Source organism: Cynoglossus semilaevis, chromosome 15 (assembly GCF_000523025.1).
Source record: "Cynoglossus semilaevis isolate Cse_v1.0 chromosome 15, Cse_v1.0, whole genome shotgun sequence".
Classification (NCBI taxonomy): Eukaryota; Metazoa; Chordata; class Actinopteri; order Pleuronectiformes; family Cynoglossidae; genus Cynoglossus; species Cynoglossus semilaevis.
Genome location: NC_024321.1, coordinates 7,431,433 through 7,453,141, shown reverse-complemented (window position 1 = coordinate 7,453,141; position 21,709 = coordinate 7,431,433). Strand labels below are relative to the sequence as shown.

The 21,709-nt window shown below is 37.5% G+C and overlaps 4 protein-coding genes across 7 annotated transcripts; all 4 read right to left on the bottom strand.

The window, feature by feature from the left end:
- Positions 1 to 91: 91 nt before the first annotated feature.
- Positions 92 to 6,596, bottom strand: pola2 (polymerase (DNA directed), alpha 2). The gene is made up of 18 exons (XM_008326678.3): positions 6,289 to 6,596; positions 5,582 to 5,706; positions 5,400 to 5,485; positions 5,249 to 5,306; positions 4,990 to 5,099; positions 4,304 to 4,503; positions 3,907 to 3,995; positions 3,343 to 3,495; positions 3,001 to 3,063; positions 2,840 to 2,891; positions 2,640 to 2,758; positions 2,521 to 2,559; positions 2,347 to 2,420; positions 2,147 to 2,255; positions 1,920 to 2,026; positions 1,110 to 1,166; positions 878 to 1,004; positions 92 to 768 (listed from the first exon to the last, which is right to left on the bottom strand). The coding sequence occupies exons 1-18, from the start codon at positions 6,371 to 6,373 to the stop codon at positions 616 to 618; spliced, it is 1,806 nt and encodes a 601-aa protein (XP_008324900.1). The 5' UTR covers positions 6,374 to 6,596; the 3' UTR covers positions 92 to 615.
- top6bl (TOP6B like initiator of meiotic double strand breaks) lies at positions 6,396 to 13,332 on the bottom strand. 3 transcript variants are annotated; one of them, XM_008326679.3, is made up of 14 exons: positions 12,706 to 13,332; positions 12,415 to 12,547; positions 11,564 to 11,617; positions 11,368 to 11,489; positions 11,138 to 11,221; positions 10,993 to 11,048; positions 10,364 to 10,435; positions 10,025 to 10,220; positions 8,617 to 8,740; positions 8,022 to 8,168; positions 7,755 to 7,876; positions 7,477 to 7,587; positions 7,178 to 7,276; positions 6,396 to 7,087 (listed from the first exon to the last, which is right to left on the bottom strand). In XM_008326679.3, the coding sequence occupies exons 1-14, from the start codon at positions 12,724 to 12,726 to the stop codon at positions 7,040 to 7,042; spliced, it is 1,389 nt and encodes a 462-aa protein (XP_008324901.1). In that variant the 5' UTR covers positions 12,727 to 13,332; the 3' UTR covers positions 6,396 to 7,039. The 3 variants fall into 3 exon arrangements, with proteins under 3 accessions (XP_008324901.1, XP_008324902.1, XP_008324903.1); XM_008326680.3 differs by having other exon boundaries at positions 7,477 to 7,581; XM_008326681.3 differs by lacking the exon at positions 10,364 to 10,435.
- A 143-nt stretch (positions 13,333 to 13,475) lies between these two features.
- tstd1 (thiosulfate sulfurtransferase like domain containing 1) lies at positions 13,476 to 16,059 on the bottom strand. Of its 2 annotated transcripts, XM_017039117.2 has the most exons (5): positions 15,965 to 16,013; positions 15,205 to 15,294; positions 14,218 to 14,346; positions 13,778 to 13,940; positions 13,477 to 13,679 (listed from the first exon to the last, which is right to left on the bottom strand). In XM_017039117.2, the coding sequence occupies exons 1-5, from the start codon at positions 15,975 to 15,977 to the stop codon at positions 13,625 to 13,627; spliced, it is 450 nt and encodes a 149-aa protein (XP_016894606.1). In that variant the 5' UTR covers positions 15,978 to 16,013; the 3' UTR covers positions 13,477 to 13,624. The 2 variants fall into 2 exon arrangements, with proteins under 2 accessions (XP_008324904.1, XP_016894606.1); XM_008326682.3 differs by lacking the exon at positions 15,205 to 15,294 and having other exon boundaries at positions 13,476 to 13,679; positions 15,965 to 16,059.
- Positions 16,060 to 16,559: 500 nt separating this feature from the next.
- On the bottom strand, positions 16,560 to 21,709 carry LOC103390728 (LRRN4 C-terminal-like protein). The gene is made up of 2 exons (XM_008326687.3): positions 18,064 to 21,709; positions 16,560 to 17,428 (listed from the first exon to the last, which is right to left on the bottom strand). The coding sequence occupies exon 2, from the start codon at positions 17,424 to 17,426 to the stop codon at positions 16,641 to 16,643; it is 786 nt and encodes a 261-aa protein (XP_008324909.1). The 5' UTR covers positions 17,427 to 17,428; positions 18,064 to 21,709; the 3' UTR covers positions 16,560 to 16,640.

The window sequence follows — 21,709 nt, the reverse complement described above, 5'->3', positions numbered from 1 at the left end:
AAAGAAATTCCTTCAATACTTGTTTTCTAACATGTTCTTTCATTTATTTTATGTATATTTCTAGAGAAACTCAGAAATTGGAGGACACACCTAAAGGTAACGTATTATTTATTAAACTGACAATATATCCATAAAATGTGAAAACAGTAGATAGCAAGACCCTTCAATGGAGTTGAATTTTTGAAGCAATAGCTGTAAATGTGTCCACGTCTAATTAATGAAGTTAAGGAGTTTGTTTATTTTTCAGTGCCTTGTGACAATGTGGAGAGTTTTCAACTGGAGCGGGACTCACCAACAAACATCATTTATCAAAGTGACTCTGATGAGTTTGATCACTTCTACGACTGAATGTTTTGCTTTTATTACCAAAGTGGGCAGGAGATTGTTGTTTACAGTTTTACTTCTTTGCTTAAAGCAACAAGGAGTGCACATGCTTAAAAAAAACAACAAATGTTAAATGTATGTGATCCAACCCAAAGACAGTGGCGTTGAGTGAATGAACTCACCTTTCCAACCTAAATATAGTTTGGTCTGAAAGATGGAGTTTAAGCAGCTGCGGTCAAACTGCTCTGAGTTAATGTTGGTTATTTCTGACAACAGTGAAAATGTCAGTCCCTAGATTTTCACCACCTGAGCAGCCAGACAGGGGCTCTGTCTCTTTCCATTGTCTGACACAGCGCTGCGTTGGATAAGCAGCCTGCCATAGGTCCCGCCCACATGACCTTTAGTGAGGCGTCCAGGATTGACGCAAACACAGCCAACCACATCCTGAGGACCAGCGAGATGAGTTTAAAAAAAATGTTTACAAACATACTAAGTATAATAAAATCTGTTAACGTGGACATGTAAAAATTTGAAGAAAAAATAAGGGGCACACCTTCACAAAGTACCGCAGCTCTGAGGGAATGATGAGTATGTCTGGGGTGAGGGGCATCTGACCAAATTGCTGGAATTTCTCATAGTCCATGTTGACCTCCTCCGCAGGTGGGAACAGTGGGTAGTAACTGAGCGTTTACACAGAAACACAGGTTGTTAATGTTGAAGTTTGTTATTAAAACCAAAAAATAAAAATAAAATAAATAAAAGTGAATTCTCCTCAATGTTCTTACCTTCTCTGGATCAGAATGTGTTTTAATATGCGAGAAAATCTGTCTGATGCAGTGCCACTGCAACACAAAAATTATTAAATTTAAGCAGGAAACAAAGACACTGGATTCTATTTGTTAATAAACACCTGACAGCACCGATTCTGAAGTTTGATGTTTCATAACACATGCTATTTTTGCATCTTTAAAACTTCTGCACTTGGTTTTAAACATACTTTAATAAGCTAATGCAGGAATCCAAGGTTAAAATTATGGAACTCACTGGGTTTAGCATGCAGTTAAAAAAAAAAGAAAAACACAAAAAGGTTTAATGGTGCTGAGGAGGCTACACTTTGTGGCTAAGATGTTTATTCATAAACATGTTAAATATGGTAAAACATGGAAATAGTTTAGTGACAACTTGTATACAACTTAAAAAGAGGAGACAGTGTTTACAAGTAAAATGAGCTGTTGGTGTAGTTCTGCTTACTTTCTGGCCAGTTGGCTGTGTTTACCATATAGAAAAAGGTTTGCCATAAAGAAAGGTTTAAGTTTATGTTTCCTTTTTAATATAGTTATATATTTTGTTTAATATTCTCCTGTTATTGGTAAGAAAATAAAAGTATTTGTAAACATTTTCCTGCATGGTGTCCTCACACACAGACAGCACGTGAGCCCGTTTCCCACAGAGCTGTACCCCCCACATAACACTTTTCTTCTAGTTCACTGCATATTTACTTAAAACCCAACCTGAAGATGTATCGGTAAACCACTGAAATGTCTGAACTGAGCTCCGTCATTGAACTGACAATATGAAAATAACATGATGCTCACCAACTGATTTCCTCTGCGCCCATGTGAAACAGAATGTCGGTAGATGTCAGGCCGAGGGTCACACCATCAATCAGCAGGGTGCAGGGGTCGGGGACCAGCGTGATCCGCTGTGGGGTATTATGGTGAAAGTAATGATTAAGAGACGATGGATTCACAGTCGCTCATCTGTTACAAACATTTTTTTGTTTCCATATAGAACCCTACAGTGGTGGCTGCATGTGTCTAACCTTGGCCTGGTCACTGCTGAATTTTGGTAGTGTGAATGGAGGCTGTGGGTAGATGAAGTGATGGTGGATGTCTCTCTGTGAGGGCACAAACACCAGGCGACATCCCACACTGCACAGAAGGAAACATTGAGCTGCAAATCAGCTTCTAAAGTATCATCAGTGAAGCCAGTAATGAAACTAAAGCCAGTTATTGAACATACCTTTTTGTACCGTCCACAATGCTTTCAATACATCTTGAAAAAATAGCCTCAAATGTCTCAGTCACCTGAGCTTTCTGTTGGAAAAAAATGCTCACACATTTTAACAAGAGTAAATAATGGTGATCATGGATCTTTAGAATTTTCTTTTCTCATCAGGGTCTCTGGGAAGCCTACCTCAATTTGTTCATGTTTGGAATCAACAAATGGGCCAAGCTAAAAAAAAAGTTTGTAAAACTGAGCTTAAGAAAAGGCCTTGTATCTCTGAAAACAGATATGAATAATAGTTTCTTTACCAGCAGGCAGACATCAGGTTGATCCCTGTTAATGACACCGATCAAGTCCAGCAGAGGATCAAAAGCCAGGGTGTCAGAAGTAGTGTACGGCCCACAGGCCACGAGTACATTCACTGGCTCTACAATTGTATAAAAGTTGTTTTTTAAGCACAACTGAGAAACAGAAAGAAGCATCTGTTCATCTAGGAACCATTCCTTACCTTCATCAATTTCCATTTTTATCTCAGGGGTGTAAAAAGGAAGAGGGACTCCCTAAAATACAATGATGTATGGAGATAACATTTACAAAATGGAACCATCACCTTATTAAAAAAGCAGTTCTGAGGAAATGTGGCTGAAAAACACTTGACTCTTTACAGACCTCAAGCACTTTAGAGGCCACTAGTTTCCGTCCTGTTGTGTTCATTCCGTCCATCACCACAACCTGGAGACACAAGTTACAAAAGTTTAAACAACAGCACAATTTCATATACACAGTGAAAACAGATAAAAATAATTATTTGTTCTAAGAGTTTGTTTTGTCAGAGTTCTCGGTCAGACACTGGACAACTCTCTAATCCAGGTCCTTGGCTTACTCTGTTGTTCTTGGTGGTGATATAACCTGCTGCACACTAACCTCAGTGCTCAGGCAAAGGAGAACCCACCATTGTGTGATTTCTGTCCAAAAATAAATAAAAAAAACCCCACCAAAAACAAGCCATACCTGACCAGGAAACAGAGAGTACTCTTTAAGCTCTGACAGATCTACAGGTACTTGTTGACCACCTTGTTCTGGTCCTGCCTCTAACAGAACGGACTGAGCGTTCAGTTTCCCATTACTGTCACAGCACACCTGACCCAACACTGTAATAGTGTCCTATAGGAGAAGAGAACAGAAAGGTCAGGGGAAACATTCAATGAAATACTTACTCTTAACTAAAACAAACAGTTTTACTTGATTTAACTTATGTACTTTAAATCAGGGGTCTCAAACCCCTAGCCTACAGGCCAGAAATGAACCATGAGCCTTCCACATGTGGCCCACATGGGATGTCAACAAATAAAGTAGTTCTTTACTACCAGTGCACTGACTAAGCAGGGAGAACATGATAAAGAAATGTTGGTGTTAAAAGCTCATACTTGGGGAAAAAAAATAACAAACATGTTTTTTTTTAAAAAGTTACTCAGTAGAAAGGAAAACTTTAGCACAGATTAAAAACATGTGAGGTGAGATTGCATGTTGTTGTTCTAGTATCTTCTACAGTGGACTACAAGTGGGAGTACACACCTGTGCTGGTAAAGAGACTGGAGAAAACTCTTCGATTGTAAAGTGAGACTTGAGGCTCTCTCCCAACTCTTCAATCTTCTCTGTCAACACTGGGAATAACAGACAAGTACCTGTTAGGAGCTCAGATCATTTATCCCTTTTATCATAACAATAATTGAAGGCTGGACATAAATTCATTTTCAAATTCAACAGGACACATTTAGAAAAATTCTGGACAAAAAAAGGAATCGATCTATCTCTTTCTCTTCTCTTATGTTTAAGATACTCTTAAATAATTTAAGTATTTAAGTGAACTTAATCATTGCTTCTGTTTTTAAATCATTTTGGGGTAAAATAATTGAGAGTATCATCTGAATTGTACAGCAGGTCACCATGGAAAAAAATCTCCACCACATACCATTTCGTACATCTCGCAGCCGCTGGAACATGTACTTGTAGCTGCATTGGAGAGTCTCTTCAGAACCTTCCAGCAGCTCCAGTGGGACGCTGGTACCCGGAGCCCTCTTGCCCACCCAGCGGGTGCCCTGGACAGCCCCGAACGTGGTCACCACCTCCCCTTTCCCTCCTCGCTGGCCGTACTTCTGTGAGGGAGTTACACTGCAGAGACAGAAAGAGTAATTAGTAATATTAGTATAATTAATATAAGTAATTATTAATTTGGTCTTATAAATAAATAAGCTTAAATCTTCAACTGAACAAACTGTGGACACACATCATCTTAGAAGGTTATAAACTCCCCACATTGTGGGAAAATATACATAAAGTATTTATGAGTATTTAGAAATAGCCATTAAGTATGAGGAAAGTTATGTACAATGGAAGTTTGAATGCTTTTATCCTGGCCAACAATGGGTGTTGAACCAAAATATGATTGTTCACATGAAAGAAAACTATATAATAATCTACTGTCTACTAATATAAATGACATAACCTCTTCCCAGACAAATAGCTTCTATTCTAAATAAGGAACTAGGGAATTAAATTGTGTGATCATTACTCATCAATTCGCCCATGTCAAAACCAGACTGCACAATGCATTTGTGTGGATTTTTTAAATTTTCCATCAGCTGCACTGCTAAATACCTGGGAGAGAAGTTGGCGGGTGACAGCAGCAGACCAGGGCTGGTCAGCCGAGCTGCGGTCCTCTTTGATTGAGGGTGTTCAGGAGTGGTCAGTGCTCGTTTCTGAGAACCCTGCGTACACATTTCCAGCACAAACACTGTTACAGTACAGTACAATGAGTAAGGAAGAACATTAACAATTTCTGTTTCACTCAGCCTTACTTTTTAAACAATCAGGAAGCTAAACTGTCATCTTTTAATCTTAGAAAAAGAGACTATACCTTTCCTGGGGTTGAGTAAGTGTCTAGAAGATTGTCCTCCTCTTCTTCAGCCTTAATTCTGAAACAGTTATGTTAAGGTCTGTCAAGAAATGAAAGCACAAGTCGAAGGTGGTGCCACAGAGTTCTTTCATTAACTTGGAGCAAAGGATACAACTCCTGCAGTGAGTGGATGTCTCTTGTTTTGTTAAGAGTGTCTTCTTTTCTAAACGATGTTTTGGACTTTTTCTTGTTCAACACCTGCAGATTTTGCAGTAATACGAGACCAGCATGTGAGAAGACAAGACAGAAATATTTTGGAAAACAAACATACACAGTCATAACCCTGCAGGTCACCTCATGTTCAAACTGTTCCAATGTGTCCACGCTGAGCTTTATTCCAGTTCTGGTGCTGCTGTAGGCGACCCACTCATTTACCATGTCGTCTGCTCCTAACCTGCTACAAATGCACTGCTCCACCACTGATGAAAGAAGTATTAAGTATTAACAAAGGTTTTTAATCATCATCTTTAACAAGTGTTGAACGGTGTAATATTTTTAATTTAGAATAGAATTTAAATTTCCCCACAAGTGAAACATTTAATATGAATATTTAATATTTAATTTAACATTTAACATTTAATATTATTATTATTATTTCTTAGGTAAGGAATAAGTTTGCAAACTGGTGCAAAGACAGCTATAGAAACAGCGTTTATATATTTAAAAATTACTTTAATTAATCCATTTACTAATTTCTTTTTGCTGTCCCATATAAAAGTAAACGAAATGGCTCCAGAATGCTGCAGTTAAGATTAATCATTTAATAAATCTGGACATCTTCATCAAATAAACCTTCCTCTTAGTGTAGTTGGTTATTGATTACCTATCCTTTTATAAATTATTTAGCTCGGCAATTCTGTGTTCAACTAAACAAATCTGGACTCCGGTTGTAAACAGATAGCGTTATGACTAATTACTATTTTGAAAATGAAGACAAACAGTCTGGCTAAGATGGTCAAAGTTACCTAGTTATACAAGAACGGCAACTGAAATGTACTTACTTTTGTCGAGGGCCGACTCGTCCAGGCACGTTATGCCAAACACGTCCAGCTCTGACTTCAGACTCTCTGCGGTCACTGTCGCCATTGTTTGTTTTTTTATTTCTATATTTACAATTAGAACAAATGTCTGCCGGCCTTATGGTAAGCTTTACCGTTGTTTCATAACAACGACAACGCAATTTTTCCAACTACGTTGCCCCTATATGCAGCAGTTACTTCTAAACTTCTCCCTTAAAAGATGACAAGGCTCTAAACAACTCCTGCATAGAAACACTATTCATTTACCGCGAAAAAGTGAAGTCGACGTTGGCGGCCAGAAGCTACGTCACGGCTGACAAAATAAACAAGCGGAAGTGAAGAATGCCTCAAAGCCCGCTGTTGCCATCCAACGGCAATAAGTGGAACATACTTTTTAGCACATCAGTCGACTTAAAAAACACCAAATACCGACGTAATTTTCGAAAATACAACTCATCAAATCACCAGAACGAGAGGAAGAAGACATAGCAGTCAGAGGAATTAACAATGAAAACTAATACAAGTTGAAACTTAAATTATTTTTTAATAACAAAATATACCACTGCATGTATTATAAACATACTCAGAAAAAGCTGAAATATTGTTTTTCATTTACTTCAACATACTCAAAATGTATTGCAACGATAGGTTAAAGTTTACTGCCACTCACTCCATAAGCAAACTGCTTTCAGAGGCTGAGAACAAATCTATTTAAAGGCAAATACAGATGGTGTCACATTTCTGCTCTGGTAGACTCATTACCCTGAGGATTTTCATCTATCTGTAAAGGAAATTAAGTTGTATTTGATAATGGCACTAAACATGCTGCTATAGGAACGAGCTGGTGTCAGAGAACTAATATCCCACTCACTGGAGCAGAGTAGCACTGGCTCCTGGGAGTAAATTTCCATGATGTCACTCTCCTCAGAGTTTCACAGAGGGTGGCCGACAGTTGGTGAGTGTCAGGCACCTAAAGAGCACATAGGTTCTGTGTGTATATCTGTACATGTGTATCATGGGTCAATGTTTTTGTTTGTTTGTTGTTGTTGCTATTTTTAGTTACTATCTTAGTAAATACTATCACATGTATTTTATAAATTATGAAATGTTAACATTGATAACACCATTAAATAGTTTAAATCATATTTTGATTTTAAAAAATGAACACACCTTTATTCTGTTGAGACAAGCATTCCTGAAGTCCAAATTACTGCTGCGGCTCACAATATTGACAGATGAACTGACAATTATATCCAAAGCTGTAGACAGCTTCTCCTGTTTCTGTCACATCACACACATCACGTGAGCACAAGAACAGAAACAATGTAAACTACTTTGTTACATAAACACAATTGTGTTAAATAAATAAAACGTTTTCTGACATTTGCACAATTAAATTATACATAAATAATTGTAGTTGTGTGTTTGTGTGTGTAACCCAGACTTGCCCTTTTTCTTTGATTTTGAGGCTTCAGTGCGTTCTCGAGTTCAGCCTGCAGAGCTGCTGTGACAGCCTGACTGTTGTTGCACAAAATATCCTCCAGATGGTGCTCTATCAGTGCTTCTGCAGCTGTCAAAGGGCCATACACATAACAGTAAACGTTGAGGCTGATTTAGAAGAATAAATACAGTAATAAATGCTTTTGTAGGAAACATATGAAGCGAGGTCAATGACCGTGCAGTGTTGTGAGTCAACACGATGCAGTTTTCCTAACCCATGACATCAGACATCTCGGAGGTAAAAGGGTCACTGTACTGCAGAAAGAGTAGAAGCAGTAGACTCTGGTGCATTGTGGGAAGACTTGACTCTCTGTCATCGTTTTCTTGCTGAACTTCATACATAGTACCGCCATTGAGAAGATCTACAGAAAGAATTAAAATTTTTAATCACATAATAAAAAGGCTTTTTCTTAACAACTGTAACTTAAATGCTTTTGTTGTTGTTCTCTGTGTGCATTCTTTCTCTCTACTTCCTCTGTTTGGTCTTGTTTTATTTCTCCAATTCAAATTACAGGCTCTGATTTGTTAACATTTTTATAAGCAGCTCCAGGCCAGAATGTGTGCACATCTTCTAAATACGATGCAGGTGGTGAAAAGGATCTTCTTCATTTCATGGCATTTTGTATAGTTTGCTTTTCAAAACATAATTAAAGGTCCTGGAATATGAACCTCCCTAAATTATACATATCTGGGGAAAATGATTTGTTAAAAATAAATAAATAAATAAAACGCATCCTGGTCTGTGTGGTTTTCATCATTGGTTTTTGTCCCTGGTCTGTTGTGTGGTTTTCATCATTGGTTTTTGTCAACCTTTGAAAGAGGAGCAGTGAAGCCTATGCAGACCCAGATCTTTATAGTCCAGATGGGCAGGAAGGTTCTTGAGGTAGGTGGAGGGGCCTGTGACAGGAACATTACTGGGCCCGTAAACCAAAACCTGGGCCCGTGAAGTCAAGGAGGACTAATCACAACCAGATGCTACAGCGAGCTTCATTTAAGTTAACATTAAGCAACAGTTGTTGCACCGCTGATTTCCTGTCACATGTGTGAGCTTTTCAGCCTCCTCCCAATTGGTGAAACCAAGCATCCCCAGGGCTTCTTGTTGTGACAAGTTCTCATGTATTTTAGTCATTACCTGATAATTATGACCCTAGGTGAAGCTAGGAATGTTGATAAGTTGGCAAAATACGATTATCCTTTCCCACATTAGATGGTACAATCTCTACATTGCACATGGAAACTCCAACAATGCCTATTTAAAAGCTCTCTCTACTGGTACATGTTTTGCAGTTATTACATTTTATTGCAACAACATAACTGTTGCGGTTACATTAGTGGAAATTTAGCCATCTGTATAGTATGAAAACCTTTACTTATATTAAAACGGGTCACTGGTGTCTTTTTTTTTAGGTCCAAGACAATTTCAACAGAAGACTGATCTGGACTACAGACAGGCCAGTAAAAGCAACACACCTGTCTAGAAAACAACAATTAAAAATCTTGAAAGAAACTTATGTCTCTAGAATTCCAGTACAATCTCTTCTATTCAGATCCTGCATGAGGACCAACTCGTTTGAATAAAGTTTATCTTGGCCTTTGTCCTATCTATTTCAGTTTCTTTTTGTCTCTTTCTCAATTTGTATGTGGTGCAGCTGTCAGTTTCTGCATTTGTTTATATTTAAAAACCAAAGTTAGACTTAAGATTTCAAATTCCCACTTCTGTATTTATCACAGCAAAGAAGTACAATATTTTCTCCAAGTATCTCTTTTTTTTCTACTTTCCAGGCAATTTAATTAGGAATCTAATGCTTATCCTTGCAACTCACATTTCCTGGGTTATACAACAGTTTCTGGTACTTTCCATCTAAAAAGCCTGACGTCTCCCTGGAGAGACTATGTGAAAATGAACAGTTTGTTTTTAAATACCTCTGTCTTTTTCTTTCTTCGTTCTTTTCAATATATAACACATCTACTGAACTACATCAGCAGTTAGACCAACAGCTTTTCAGCACAGAACCAAGGTCCAAGACTTACAGCAGCTGGCTTTTATCATGGCTTTCACACTGAGACTCAGAGAGTCCAGACTGATGCCGACAGTCGTGTTGAGACATCAACAGGGGAAACACAGAGACACAATCCAGACCCACTGTCTACAACTGTACCTATAGGTTCTGGTTAAAGTATAAGAGTTGTTCAGGTTGTGAGGTTAGAAAAAGGATATTTGTATGTGAGTGAGCTGGGTTGCCACATTAGGGTACTGCAGCATACAGGGACTGAGAAGTGTCACAGGCTGAATGCTGAGCTCCCCGTACAGGCCCCCATCCATGACTTGTGGTGGAATACTGAGTGACAATGGGTCTCCGAGGACAGGGTGTCCTCCCTGACACCAGCACTCTTTTTTCACCCACTTTGGAGCCCTTTGAAAACAAGGAAAGGGATTGGTGTTCTGCACAAAATGTCAATACAGAGCAATGCATTTGACATGTTTAAGCATAGACAGAAAAATGTGTTTTGTAAAAGGATATTGCTTTCCAAGAAACACACAAACAAATGCACAGACTGTGTATTGCTGGTGACATCCAAAATCAGTGAAATTCTGCCCGAGTTTTCTACTTTACTTTTGTTCTTCGCTCTGTATGAATGTAAACAAAACATTTGTACATCATTAAACTATTCCCACCAGCCAATTTCCCGAACCCAAGACAGCAACAAGTCCTAAAGCCGAAAAATTTACGAGGCACTTGTAAAATCTAACCTACTGTAAAAAAATGTGCTTTCACTTATTTTGTATCGACATTTTGTACTGTGGTATTTTTTAACTTTACACATGACACAAATTCACATTTTGAAATTCAGGGATAAGATAATAAGTAAAAAGAGTTATCATTGTTTTCTGGAATCTTGCATTCAGCAAATCCAGCAGGATTTCAACTCAGACTCCACAGAACAACAACAACAGACACTTTCCAGCATACAATCCAGTTAAACATTAATGTTAGCCATTTATAAATACATATAGATTGAAAAGTATTGTCCAGTAGTGTCCTATCCACTGGTCCTGCAATTTATGTATTTTTTTTATAAATTTATATTTTCTAATATAATTCTATTAGATTGCATCAATATAACAGGTTAAATTCCTTGTATATAAATGTACTTGGCAACACAGAAATATATTATGATTTGTACCTGAATTCTGAATGGGCGGTCTCCTGGTTAAGTTTGGATGTAAGGTAGATTTCAATCTGTAAAGAAATAATAAAATAAATAAATAATAATATTTAATAATACACATTTGAAGCATTTGTGGAAAGAAAAATACAAACTTTCATACCCCTGCATTAACCAAACTGAATATTTTAAGAAGTGTCTCTATGTGAGTTTGACACTCTGGGCTAAAATGCCTTATGTTTCTCATCTGAAAGCAGAAAAAGCAAGATAAAGTGACATTTAGATCAATTTTTATCCAATTACTAATGCAACATGGAGTGTGTCAGTAACAGTAAAGATATTATTCCAAACATTATAACTTGTTGAAGTGAATGTGATGACCGCTCTAAGTACCTGAAATGACAACAGTACTCTGAGGGACCCATATAACTCAGTGAACGCAAACAGCTCCTCGGGGTCAGGATCAGGACACAGGAACGCAAGGGGAAATACACGGTCCTTCAAATCTGTGAAGGCTAGTCCAGTAAAAAGAGGTCATGTTGTACACACACACCACAGATGTGTGTAAGTGACAGATGTGTGTGCATACCACTCTGGAATTGACGCATTTGAATCCCTCTACACCAGGAACCCGCAGCTGCCACTGTGTATAAATAGAAATGTTGTTATAATTAGTGAACGTTTGAGTTTTCCACCAATAGTTTTTAACTTCAACATTTCGCAGGCTGAGAATTAATACATATTTCTGATACAGATGTCATCAAACCACCTCCGATATCAAAAAACAAACAGAAGAGAAAAACAACTACTCATCTTAGAGCAAATATTTATACTGATTCCTAAAAGTGAGGTCATACATATTTATTGTAGCAGAACTCATTGAAAAAAAATGGCTCAGCTGTTGAAGAGAACAGACTAGAGCTGCTGTGAGAATCCTAATGTGACAGACGCAAAACAATGGTGATCACCTTAGACAAACTATAAAATGCTGATATGAACTCAAATTCAAACCCAGCACCAGTGTTTGATTAAACATTTAAATACCTTTGTATATTTTTTATTTCAAATGATTTTCTGTGGGTTTGCAAAAGATGTTTTTGTCGTATTTATTTTAGGGGTGATGGTTGCATTTTTGGGCACCTTAAGAAATAGGTAATTAACTTTAGTCAGAAAATTCACTGTACATTTTACAAAATTACACCACCACACTAACTGTGACTAAGTTCTGAAATAGTAATATATCGCATTCTTTTCAGCAAGCTATTCATTGAAGATGGTAGAAAGAATTAAGTTTACTCCAACTGTTTGTTCTAACAACAGTAACAATGACCAGAATTGTTTCAGGGTATTTTAATTAAAGCACAGTGCGGTGAATTATACTTCATTTGCTAGCTTGGGGTCACTTCTCAAATGGGAGCGTAGTGATTAATTCAGACTCACCAGTGCAGTTCAAACCCTGAGGGATATTTTTTTCCGCAGACCACAGAAGAACCAGGAGTCCTCCCCCTCCTGCTTCTGTCTTTGCAACCCGCTGCTGTCTCTGCTTCGCCATGAGCATAAGCAGCCGCAGCACCTGTGACAATAAACAGTCGACGACGACGACAAAGCTAACGTTGCTATTTTCATGCTAAGTTAGCTTTAAACCTCAAGATAAAACCTTTATTTGTTTGCATGTGTTGGGCGATTTAAAACAAAAATGCGTTAAATACTAACACAACTTCCATTCCTTACCTGTTTTATTTCAGTGACCATTTTATCCTAATATTATAGTTCAAAAGTGTTTCACGCAGCCATTAAAAAAAGATATCGTTATAGCGCGTCTTTACGTGACTACTGATGCATTCACGTAAGTTAGTGAACACGGGTAATTTTTAAATAATGTAATTATTGCAAATCATCGACACATTACAATTTAATGAAAAATATTTACAAAATAATTATCACAGTTTTTCAAGTTTCACATTACTGTATATTCAATTGCAGCAAACTAAGAAAGTGTCTAAAAACAACACATTTACATTTTCTAAAAAAAAATACAAAATAGGTAATCTGTGTAATTATTATTATTTAATGAAACATAATTATGCATTAATGCAATTAGTTTTGATAAATGATTACCTTATAATTTTTCAATGTCTTTATGGGCTTATAAAACCAGGGAACCATCAGAAATTTCTTTTACTAAGTTCTATCTAAAATTCTATAGTAAACTCTATAGTAAATGACAAACATTTACTAAAATCTTTTAGTTTTTACATAGAAACCAACAATTACTCTGATGCTTTAGTTTGCCTAGACTCAAATTAATCTATATATTGTTAAATAGCTTGTTATGCACTTGTGTACTGAATATCTCTTAACAATTCACAGTAAATTTGTTCAGGTTTCACAATATTTAGACGGATTTATGCATGACTCATTTTTTCCCATTTGTGGACATGATGGTTGACATGTATAAACCAGCTGTGCCTCCCATGACACACAAATAAAAACAAGTATCGATTAAATAGCACAACTTTATTTGTATTAATTGTAGTGATGGACTGAAAAACACCACATACAATACCAACATATACAGCTGCCACACCACTTGTATAAATAAATATATTATTTATACATAAATGTATATGGGTCTTTCTGTAAACTGATATTATTTTCCTTCCTTCTCAGACCATTCTTGGTATCCTCCACTATAATTACGAGCACTGAAACACACAGAGGCGTAGAAGACATGTCAAATACTTTTGACAATAATCAAAGACTTGTAATAAAGTACTTGTAAAGTACTAAAGAATATATTTACTTCATGTATCCCAGGTCATGGGCTTTGCCTGTGGCCATTCCTCCTCGTTTACCCATTTGGCAGAAAAACACTAGTTCTGGAGCGTCTAATGATGGTTTTGTTACTCCGTACTTGGCTTTGAATTCTTCTGGCTGCATTTTAAAAGCATCCTGGACTGTAGCGACTACAAGAATTAAAGATAGGAATGAAGAAACATTTTAAGAAGAATAAACAGATGTTGCAAACAAAACATTAACAACTAGTAAAAAATAACTGGAGTGCACTGATGCTTATCAAACACTTAAACTTTGTTATGTGAAGGATAAACAACAATTCACCCAGAGACATTGGGTCTGACTGTGTTGAAGTGTTTGTATTGAAATAAAAAATACATTTTACCATTTTGAAAGAAACAATACAATAAAACTTATAAAAGCATATTCATTGTAAAAGAAGCTCACCCGGGATATGAATGAATCCGGGAATGGATCCTTTGGCCACTTCTTCTTGGCTCCGAACATCAACCAAGACAAGATTCTTGCTCTTTTCCAGAAGTGCTTTCAGATCCTTGTAGGAGATTTCTTTGTTCCCTGGTGATTAGGAGTAAGACATTATTGTTAGATTGTCTAAAAACAACCACATTTATTTTGTTTAAATAACAATACTGACAAGATGGCGACAGAGGAATAAACAATGATCTTCTCTTTGTGTGTGATTGTTAATACATACGCCAAAACTGTTGTGCAACTTTGACACAAGAAACACAAGAAAACATCCACGTGAACCATAAGGTTAGGCTAAGTGTGACGTTTATGAACATCTAGTTCTTATTAGGTAATTTAGTACATAGAAAAAGAATGTGATTTTAATGCAAAAACTTTTGAAAAGTCTAGGTGAATTATAAATTTAAAGGGCTTGTAATTTTCATACATATATATTAAATATATATGAGGGCTTTTCATACATATATATTAAATATATATATACACACATATATACACACACAAAAAGAAAGCTATTTATGAGTCAAAGTGGACAAATAAAAAATAATCTCAAAGCAGTTTTAATGAAAAAATGAAAAAAACAATTTCTTGTTGTTATTATTTACTTTTACTTTACTTTTTATTTATAAAATTGCATACATATAGTAAAAATATGTCTTGCACAGCTGAAACAATAATTTAAACAAGAAATTGTAGAGCATATCAATATAAAAACAAGTCAATTAAAGCACAGAAAGTCTGGTGCCTTTGCAATTAATACGTGAGGTTTAAAGCCAGGGAAGTAGGTTTACATGCAACAAAAGCAGCAAGTGTCATCACTGACAGCTATAGATGTTATCAGAGCGTTGCCAGCTCTTCTTCATTTTAGAACAACATGAATATCTGCAGACAAACTACACATAATGCATTGACAGAGTATTTTACATTCATGCCTTCACTGTTTACCGGCTAGTCCAGTATGCACGAATGAAGCCACGTCCACCACGCATGTTTGCCTTCTGAACAGACGCAGTCCTACTACACAATGTTTAAGCACTAAAAGAGAGAGAATTTCCCTGTTACTAAAATTTTAACCAGTTACCATTTAGTATAGTATATTCTTAGAAGGTAAAGATAAAAAATGCATTTGTTCGACATATTGTTCAATGTAGTTCACATACATTGTTGATTTAATTTATTTTTAACTGGCTCTATCTTACTCTCATGTTTCCTTCACATATGTTATAAGTTACATTAGGGATTATGTATAATAAATGCGAACGTGCAACAACAGGCACAACACCTCGTCCAATTCGATTAAGATGCTGTTCGTTGTCTGATGCCCTAGAAACCAGTTTCTTTCTTAAAGAGGGAGGAGGAGGAGCCTCTTGTTACCTGCCGAGTCACCGTGAATGTTGTATTAATAGTGCGTGTTGTCGAGAAGGTGCTTAGGATTGTTTTAAAATGAAATAATATATTTCCGGTGTGATTGTTACCAATTCGTAGACGTTACGGCTGCATATTAAAATCAGCCTGACAACACACTATTATCGTCATTGTTAAGCATAATAAAGTGTGACTTAACTTTTACAGACAATTTTATTAAGGCTCTCGACTTGTGTTATATTTACAGAATATTTAACTAAACAGACATTAGTATGTTAGACAGTAGAACGTTTATAAAATGTCTAACTTAGGGAAGGAGAAGAGAGAGAAAAGAACTAACCTGCGTTCGCCATCCTGCTGCAATAGGGGCAATTCACTTCCTCACTTAAAAGGGGAATGAGCTTCCGGAGTTTGTGCGATTTTCAAAATAAATGTCAGGAAGATCGAAAAACGAAGAATGAAAGTTATACTGTATGTTTCTGCTGTGAAGGACAACAATGCTTCCATACATACCAAGTATTCATACACGTTCTCGACTTACTTTAGCGGAAATTAAAATGAGACCTTTTTTTCAAATTCATCCCCAATTAATACATGCAGAATAATGTGTAGGTTTTGTGATTTCACTTAACCAAAAGATTACTACTTAAATCTTGAAAATGAAGAATTTTGTAAGATTTAAGATTTTTTTATTAAAATAATATTTAGTTTTACACAACATGTTTCATTTAGTAGCAACATTGTATCCTAAAAGTATTACAAAAAATTTCTACATCAAACCTACAGAGGTTAATTTGCCAGCAAAAAAACCCTTCGTTACAGTACAAAAAGTACACTTTTGCCATTATTGTTGTACCACTTAAGAACCTACAGTGATATTTACACATCTCTTCCTCAAACAGGAGAGTAAACTTTTTTTTATTATGATTCTATAATGAATCATTTCACCATCCCATAACTATACAGTTGTGGTCAGTGAAAACCGGAAGGACTGTAGTCCTTACTGCATGTGTGGATTACAGAGTTCCTTCTGTGCTATAAGATGGGTTCCCAAGTCCGTCAGTGGAGTCTCTCTTTGCCCTGCCGCACCCTTTTTTCTTCCACAGGATGACTGATGTCACAACTATAAGGAGAAGAAGTACCACACCACCACCTAATATCCAACCCAGCAAATTATGCTCAGAAGAATTTGGTGGATCATAACGCTGACAGGAAACTTCCGAAAAGGCGCTGTTTCCTGCACCGTTCACAGCCTCCACACACACCCTGGTCCCAACTTCCAAAGATCCTATAAAACCCTGTCGAAGTGCACTTTTGAACTGCAAGGCATCACCATTATTCCCCTCCATCGTCACTCTGTAGTGGGACACAAAAGAAGGTGGAGCGCACCATTTCACCTCTATTTTTCCTCTATTCTCTCCATGACTAACTGGCAGAAGTGTTTGAAGGCGTGGAGGAAGAGGAGGCACATCAGCTCCACTGAACCCAGGGCAGAGACATCCAGTCTGTTGTGCCAGCTTGTTGCAGGGCTCCTGGTTCTCCAAGCAGGGGTTATACTTGCATGGCTGAGTGTGGACAACAGTTATCCTCTTAGCGGACACTATGTCAGTAGTTGGTTTGTCCTCATCCCGGTAATCATCACCGTAGTCGTCATCAGAGTCCAAGCTAGTCATGAAAATGATTCGGTGTCGAGTGATGGGAGAGGAGGTTGAAGCAGCATGGATGTAGAGTTGAGAGTGGAGGAGTGGTGAGACGATCAGAAAAAGAAGAAGCCCAACAATGGTTGTGCACAGTGACATCATTCCTGTTAATAGATATGACAAATGATGAGAATAGCTTGTGACAGACATGTCAAGCCATGGGTTCTTCACCACAGGCAAATGATTTGGTTAGCTGCAAGTCTCTAACAAAAAAGACGTTTAGATCATATTAAATTTTGGTCATTTTTTGATTTTTAGGTTGATGCTGCCTCTCTCCTATCCCTCACTTAATGTTCTTTTGTAAATGATCTTTTTAGTCTCTTTAATAAATTACAAAAAACAAACAAAACAAAAATTGCCAATAAGGGCGAGACAACGTTTTATCTTTCTTCCAAATTCAAGTCACTTGGACACATTTTAAACAAGAACCTATGTTTGTGTATATTGTAACATTAGCAATGTCTCTGGTTCCATCTTGAAATCAATTTTAGATAAATAAATATTGAGCCCTGGAATAGGATGAAATACAACCACTGACATGACCCAGTCAGCACTTCCAACCACTTCCTGGCAGCAAGTGAAACAAGCTGTGTGGGAACTTTCAGCTAACATAACTGTAACAAATCAAATCAAATAGACAGGCCTCTGAATAAATCAGAGAATTCCTTTCACTGTCACACATCAGAGTGTGACAGTGAATGGGCACTTAAAAATGCTGCTGAATTGTTGTTTACTCTACCTGTTGGATCTTGGTGGTTTTTCTCTCTTGTTCCTGCTCCGTCTGCTCTCACATGTGCTCACTCTTCACTTCTTTCTGTTTTTAACGGTCTCCTTCGGACTCTCTCCACCAGCTCCTCCTTTTTGACACCCCCTCTTTCTCTGTTCTGTGCCTCTCCCTCCTTCTTTCACTGCTCCATACTCTGTCCTCTTTCATTCCGCGCCTCCTCCCACTCTGCTGTAACCAGAGGGGCCCCCTCAGCCATCGTTGCACTGTTATGTTTCTTTGTGAGGAATTTGTTTCTCAGAGAATGTGCTTCAGAGATGGTGGGCCGGGATTGGGAGTGGAGGGGTCACCAGTCTGTGTACAGCATATTAATCTGGCATGCAGCAGCAGCAGGAGGCAGGCCTGTGCATGTTGTAGTAGGTGTTTGTGTAATCTGGAGGTGAAATTGTCTGTTTTTCATAACGTTTACAGCCAAATGTCCTGCGGATTATGCAGGTGTCCGCCCGGTGGAACAAACAGTCCACTGGACACATTTCTGTTTATGTGGCCCTCACCTTGCAGGGGGTGAGGAATGCATGCATGTGTATTTATTAAGGACCCCCTCCATCGCTTTTGCAGCCACCAATGTGACACGCTAGAGGGGAACGATAAACACTTTCATGTTCTCTTGTCCTTTTATGGGCTGAAGCTGGCAAAGCGGGCAAGTCCTTTTATATCCCAAATACCCACATTGAACACAGAAGAGAGGAAAAGTACCAGGGCTGAAAGCTGCCTGTTAAGTCTGCTTAACAACCCAAGGAATTGCACAAACAAGAGCCCAGGGACTGCGGTTTAAGGGCAAAATAAAGAATTGATTTTAATTTAAGCTAAACTTTCTGAGATACTATACAACCCATACAGTAGGTAATGCAAAGTGATGGTTGTGGGAAACTTCACTGAAGCATGAAAACTCGTTTTCGAAGGCAGCTGTATGTGATAATGTAATTATAAAATAACATTACGAAGTGTCATTTATGTAAAATAGAGTGATGTTTTCATTTTAGTGCCACTTAAGCTCTAGCCCAGTGAATAAAGTACACATTTATGTCACTTTGTGTATTTAGCGTGCAGAAATATGTTGACATCTTGTGTACACATGTAACAGAAACCTACTATTAAAGAAGAAAAACCGATCTGATCGAAATACCATTCAAATGGAAAACACCATCATCCCGTCTAGCTTTTGTATTTATATTCTGTGATGAGTCCATGTGAAGCCCTTTGTTTTTACTACAACAGAAATAAACAAAGCAGTCAATTAAAAGACGGTTTAAAGCTGCATCTTGGTAAACAGTTTAACAATTTACATTCCTTTTTAAATCTGTAGCACGTGTGCTTGGTTAAATGAAGCTGGAATTTGTTATTCATCAATTCTAAGAAGGACGTTTTGTGTTTGTGTCATGTCTGACAAACACACTTGATGGACTATTACAATCAGTGTTACACAAGAACCCTGAAGCCACTCATTACCTTTTTTTTTCTATGGAAAATGTTACGTAACATTAGAAGTAATGATTTAGTTCTAATTATTAACCTTAATGATTAATTCAAATTTAGACCTACTTAATAATTAATCAGGTATTCAAAAGGTAGTGGCCAAGACATCACATTATAATGTTAAGATCAAATCTAAACAACCAGGACTAATATACTGTATCAAATCCACATGTATTCGCATTAAATCATTGTAAATTATAAAGATTAGGAACATTTTGAAAATAAGAAAAGTGCTGTGCTTCTTTCTCCTCAGTTAATTCTTTTACTTCTAACCCAAAGGTTTCAGATGTTTTGGCTACAGGAGACAACCATCTCTTCCACCAGACTGGTTTCCTCATCGTCATCCAGGAGCTGATAAGGTCCCACAATGGTCCTGTATCTGAGTGGTACAGGTTGCTTTGACTTATCACAAATGTCTTGATCTGTTTCAACACCAATTCTGTCTGCTGTGTGGGAAGTCATTGACTGTAAATTGATTCATCACAAATATTTCTGCAGCGCCGTAGCCAGAGCGTAGGTTTGATTTTGGTATTCAATCAACAAATGACTAAAATGAATGGATGTTGCTTCTTGTCTCCTAGCTTGGTGGTTCCTCAGTTATCTAGTCTTGGGATCCTGAGTCCAAAAGTCATGATCCCTACATAATAGACATATACACAGACGGTAGGAAACTGATTAAGCCCACAGCTTCACCCCGGGAAAAAGGCACTCTATAGGGATTTAAGACTCTACGAAACTACTAGATTTACAATGTCACTGTACAGACTTTCACTAAAACAGACAATAAGATTAATGAACAATGGCACAATTTTCCATGCATTGTTCAAAGTTCATTATTCAATTGCAAGTTTAAAATGGCCTCAGGTCGTAATTTACAGACGTTGACTAATTTCCCACAGCTATACATGAGCACTCTCATTACGTGAGAAGCAAGCAGATCTCTTTCAGAGAATTTGAAAGAAACAACTGATTTTCTTAATGTTTCACACAATATAATTAATGATAATTACATGTGACATTGAAGAAAATAACATCAATTAAAATGATATATTCACACACTATATCTGTAACCCACCCACAATAGCTCTGTTGCCAATCACTTAGTCACCATGAAATAATAGTGTTCACACTTTGTAATAACCCCACAGCATCGGTGACTAATGGGAAGACATCCCCACTGTAAATGTCAAGATCATGGCTTCAGAAGTCATTCCAGGGTCTGAACACAGCTTGTATAAATGGGAAAAGTGCACTTCTGAAGACACAGTGTGCCTTGCCTTCAACTCCCAACATGAGTGGATGAGTAAAACTGTTGCAGTGCTAACTCATGAATAGTTCCAGTGTTTACTCAGACGTGGGCGACATCACTGCTGATTTATGTCCGTATGATTTTGCTTGAGAATGACTTTGGCAAACCAAGGTTTCAAGGCCCCAGAGAAATAAAGCAGCTTCAGGGTGTGAGTCATACACAGCCAGATATTATATCTACTGCTGCGGCAGTACATGTTTTTTATCCCATCATCTCAGCATGTTGGGACACGCTGTCCCCAGAGACAACCTTCAGGTATCACCACCACAACCAACTCCTGACTAACAGTGACGCAGTCTCACCAGAGTCCACCCGAAAAACTATTAATCTGAACATAAAAATTACCTCTTTTTTTTAACAGCCACTGCTCCAACATCCTCTACTCAAAGTCAGCCCTCATTCCTCAGATAACTTCATCAGACTCAGACATGTTGAGGCCTTTCTGACTATAGCTGTTCATTGCCAGGGCTCCACACACACCTCTCTGAGGATTTCAACTATTCCATTTCAAACAGGAAGTACTACCACCATTAGCTGTGTTTCCGAAACTTTGACCCTTGTTTCACTCAAAAGGAATCCCGGGATAGTCGTAGACTCTTTGAAGTTGGATAGGCAGTTATTTTAGTCGTGGGCCATAAATTTTTACTAAATAGGAAGAACTGATGATGACGATTATGATGATGAAATACTCTAGTCAACGTAATGAGTTTGTGAATAATAGAATAAAAGGAGATGTATCTCCATTTCTGGCCATATACACAGCCATCCAGTAAAAGCCATAACAATTATGAGCTTTAATCATTCATTTGAAACTCC

Coding starts and splice junctions, on each gene's coding strand:
- pola2 (XM_008326678.3), bottom strand. CDS start 6,373: ATGGCGACAGTGACCGCAGAGAGTCTGAAGTCAGAGCTGGACGTGTTT. Junction 5,486..5,581: donor TGGAACAGTTTGAACATGAG/GTGACCTGCAGG, acceptor CAAAATCTGCAG/GTGTTGAACAAGAAAAAGTC. Junction 5,307..5,399: donor ATCCACTCACTGCAGGAGTT/GTATCCTTTGCT, acceptor TAACTGTTTCAG/AATTAAGGCTGAAGAAGAGG.
- top6bl (XM_008326679.3), bottom strand. CDS start 12,726: ATGGTCACTGAAATAAAACAG. Junction 11,618..12,414: donor TCAGGGTTTGAACTGCACTG/GTGAGTCTGAAT, acceptor ATTTATACACAG/TGGCAGCTGCGGGTTCCTGG. Junction 7,088..7,177: donor GCCAGTGCTACTCTGCTCCA/GTGAGTGGGATA, acceptor TTTCCTTTACAG/ATAGATGAAAATCCTCAGGG.
- tstd1 (XM_017039117.2), bottom strand. Junction 14,347..15,204: donor CGTGCATACTGGACTAGCCG/GTAAACAGTGAA, acceptor CCTAATCACCAG/GGAACAAAGAAATCTCCTAC. Junction 13,941..14,217: donor CGGATTCATTCATATCCCGG/GTGAGCTTCTTT, acceptor TAATTCTTGTAG/TCGCTACAGTCCAGGATGCT.
- LOC103390728 (XM_008326687.3), bottom strand. CDS start 17,426: ATGATGTCACTGTGCACAACCATTGTTGGGCTTCTTCTTTTTCTGATC.